At 42.7% G+C, this 3,231-nt stretch overlaps 1 protein-coding gene across 1 annotated transcript in view; it reads left to right on the forward strand.

Annotated features, from left to right (window-relative positions):
- Positions 1-1,790: 1,790 nt before the first annotated feature.
- The window catches only part of LOC103774704 (NEDD8-conjugating enzyme UBE2F), a gene marked incomplete at both ends in the record, with an annotated part of 41,822 nt that continues 40,381 nt past the window's right edge, over positions 1,791-3,231 (forward strand). The window contains 2 exons of the mRNA XM_008942126.1: positions 1,791-1,844; positions 2,148-2,177. Coding sequence (XP_008940374.1) covers positions 1,791-1,844; positions 2,148-2,177 — 84 coding nt within the window. The remainder of the gene's footprint in view (positions 1,845-2,147; positions 2,178-3,231) is intronic.

Below are 3,231 nucleotides of genomic sequence, written 5' to 3' on the forward strand. Positions count from 1 at the left end.
GGTGTGAGCACCTTTGTTTCCATATTTTCACAAGAAAATTCACTCATTCTTGTGGCAAGACAAAGGGAAACCCAAAAGCTTGCAGGTACTGCAGGAAATTTTTCACACTTCAAGGGAAGTATGGTGATCAGTAAACTCTACTGAACCTTGCAGGAGGCAGAAGTGAGGTCCCAGCTCAGCAGAGCTGCTGTGGCCCGGCCATTGCTGGGTTTGGGCATCTCTGTCCTTTGGTTTCTCCCTTTTCCATACTGCCCTTGTCTCAGAATTTAGGTGAAGGGCAGCCAGGATTCGTTAAGCTGAACAACACACAAGCACAGAGAGCAATGAGGAAAGCAGTTAACACCTGAAAATGAGTGCCAGGTCCTAAGCTCTGCCCTCTTGTGGAGATGAACAGAGCCTTCCACTGTGAAAAGCTGGTGAGTTTAGAGAGAAAGGGGTGGGGAAGTACCCATGTGAAGGGTTTGTATGGCTGCAACCTTCAGTACTTGGTTATGTCATGTCTTTTTTTTTAGAGCAGAAAGGGAAAGTAAAAATAAAGTCCTTGGTTATAGCTGAAATTACACTTTTGGTATATAATAGAAATTGTACTCTTTGAAAAACTTTAGCAAAATATACTCTCAGTGTTGGTGTGTCTTTCAGAGCACAGCTTTGGTTAAATCAGCTGTGGCTGCTCAAGTGCTGCAGAGTGTAAGATTTCAAAGAGTGCAGTTGTGAACTTTTTAGGTAATTGTGAAAAGCAATACTTCGGCTGAGGTGGGTTTTCTCTCTTGGTGTCATAGGCTGCAGGTGCAGGGATCCCAGAACTGTGCCAATCTGTACTCTGCTCATTGCAGAGACCAGCCAGGTTTGGTAAGCATGGGTGCAAGAAGAGTTCTGGGGAATTAGTAAACTCTCAAGTATAATGAGATTAGTCTGGATTCCGAGCCAAGAAATAGTTCCCCATATGTTAAACTGAATTACAGTTTTCTTTAGATGTATGGTTTTGAGAGTTGTTGAAGATTTTCTCTTACACATTGTTAGCCCAAATAAATGGACTGTGTCTGTGCAGACCAGAAAGCAAAGTTAGTTGTCGAGTGGAAAAAAGTCTACAGGAAATGCAAAAATATACTTTATTAGGTTTCCTAGAAGTTTAGAAATTAAAGGAGGAGGTATCTTGGTACTTCTCAATCACACTTCTGTAACATAAAAGTAGTTTAAATTTCAATAAAGTACACGAAAGAGGGAGAAAGAAGGGAGTCTTTCAGAGAAGATAGCATGGCAGAGAAAGGGCTTGGGAATAACCTTCCCTTCCTTGGAGCCATGCAACCGAATTGGGTGGGTTCCTTTCTTTTATGACTAATTTCTAAGGTTTGTGCATGGGAAATATAGTAAATAAAGAGTAATTTGACTTGGACAGGAGTGCATATGTGTAACAAACTGTGCTCCCAGGGGAAATACCGAACAGACACAGGAGTACAAGAAATCTGAACGCTCCCAAGTTTGTTCAATAGTGCAGAGGTTTTGGTGGAGTCGTGGGGGGATGCAGTGTTCATCACTGATTGGTGCAATTTGCTGTGCCAGGTGCTTGAAGTGAAGGTTTGTCTTTCTCTGTTCTTTCAGTGGTCTTAATGCTGGTTTCTGCAGGCAGGACCACATCTAACAGGGCAGTGCCCTAGAATTAGGGGTTCAGTAGTTCATGGTTTCAAGCATGCAGTACATGATATCGTGCCTGGAGGCTTCCTCCTGTGCTTGTTTTTATCACTGGGCTAGCAACTGAATTCTCGAGGTTTCTCTGCTCTTGTGTTTTGCAGGCTGTGAAGTTCTGGCCTTATATATTTTTGTGCCTTATGTGGATGAGTTTGGAGGTTTGAAGAATGCTACCTTCTGAAATGCCAGTGCTCTGTGTATTAGAAGCTCTGGCACTTCAGTCTTGGCAATGCTGAACCTCCCAATCGCATTTGCATTGTCTGTAGGGAAGATGAACATTTTTAGTAATGAATTGTGTGGCTTAAAGAGAAATTTCAAGGTCAGCCTTCAGTGCAGCTTAATTATATTTTTAAGTAAAATTTGATTTACAGGGTGGTTTAAATTGGATCCGCCAATTTGGATTTCAAGAATGTCTTTATACTTACATAATTAACAGCACTTCTTATTTTTTCTTTCAACAGAGGTTGCAGAACTTGAAGCTAATTTACCCTGTAAGTATAGCATATAATGGCATGCATTTAAGAGGGGAAAAAAAACATTGAACTGGATGTTTTGACTGAAGTATGAATGCTAATGATACGTGTTAACTCTAGGGAGAACGGTGCAAAACTGCTGCTCAGGCTGGAACACGTTTTCTTTGTTGTTCCCTCTTACGGGATTGTAGAGAAACCGGATTCTTCTCAGTGTCCTTTGGAAGCCATATGGTTCATTTGACTCCAGAATTTAATTGCTGGTGGAGTGAGAACTTCCCCCTCATAGAACCCCCCCCAAAAGGTACCTGGAACTGAAGAGTGCATTTACTGCCTAGCTCCTGTTTTCCCTCCATTCTGTCATTTTCAAAACAGGAGATTCTGATTTAGAGGCAAATAGCTCAGATCTCAGGAACCACTGTCAACATTGTGCTTTTTCACTTGATACGCAAGCTGTATCCTGATGTGTTTGCTAACAATGAAAATTCTCAGGAAAAACAGTTTTTTTTTAAAAAAGTGATCCATATTCCTTAAAAAAAAAAAAATAAGAAAAAAAAGAAAAAAAGGCAAGGTAATGTGTTTTTAGCCCTGGAATCTTTCTTGTAGTTTGTTGTGATAAAAACTGGAAATATTAATGGCCACCTTAAAAGTAGGTTCTCAGGAGCACAGAAGTAGGTGGCTCATCGCTTCTAAAGCTGAGGATAGAGAGTTAAAAATGAAATATGATTTCTGTTCCTTAGTTTTAGAAAGCCTGGTTCTGTGATGGACAGCAAAACACAAAGCCCTTTTACAGCGGGGAGTAACGTTCCCACTGCTCCGCCTGCGTTGCCGAGGGTGGGTGTTGGTCATGAGCCCGAGCTCCTGCTGAGCTCTGTCCCTTGAAGCGCTGACCAGAGCAGCACAATTCTGCCGTGAGTTCTTGGAATACAGGCAAATACAACCGGTTACTGCCTGGTCAGCTCAGGGGAGGACTCGGAGCCCGGCGTCGCTCGACACAACTTCCCGGGGAGCACGTTCCTGTCTTGGAGTAACCCGAGCTGGTTCCCTGCAGGGAGCGGGGCGGAGCCGCTGGCAG

The sequence above is a fragment of the Merops nubicus genome, unplaced genomic scaffold (assembly GCF_000691845.1).
Source record: "Merops nubicus isolate BGI_N331 unplaced genomic scaffold, ASM69184v1 scaffold4186, whole genome shotgun sequence".
Lineage (NCBI taxonomy): Eukaryota > Metazoa > Chordata > Aves > Coraciiformes > Meropidae > Merops > Merops nubicus.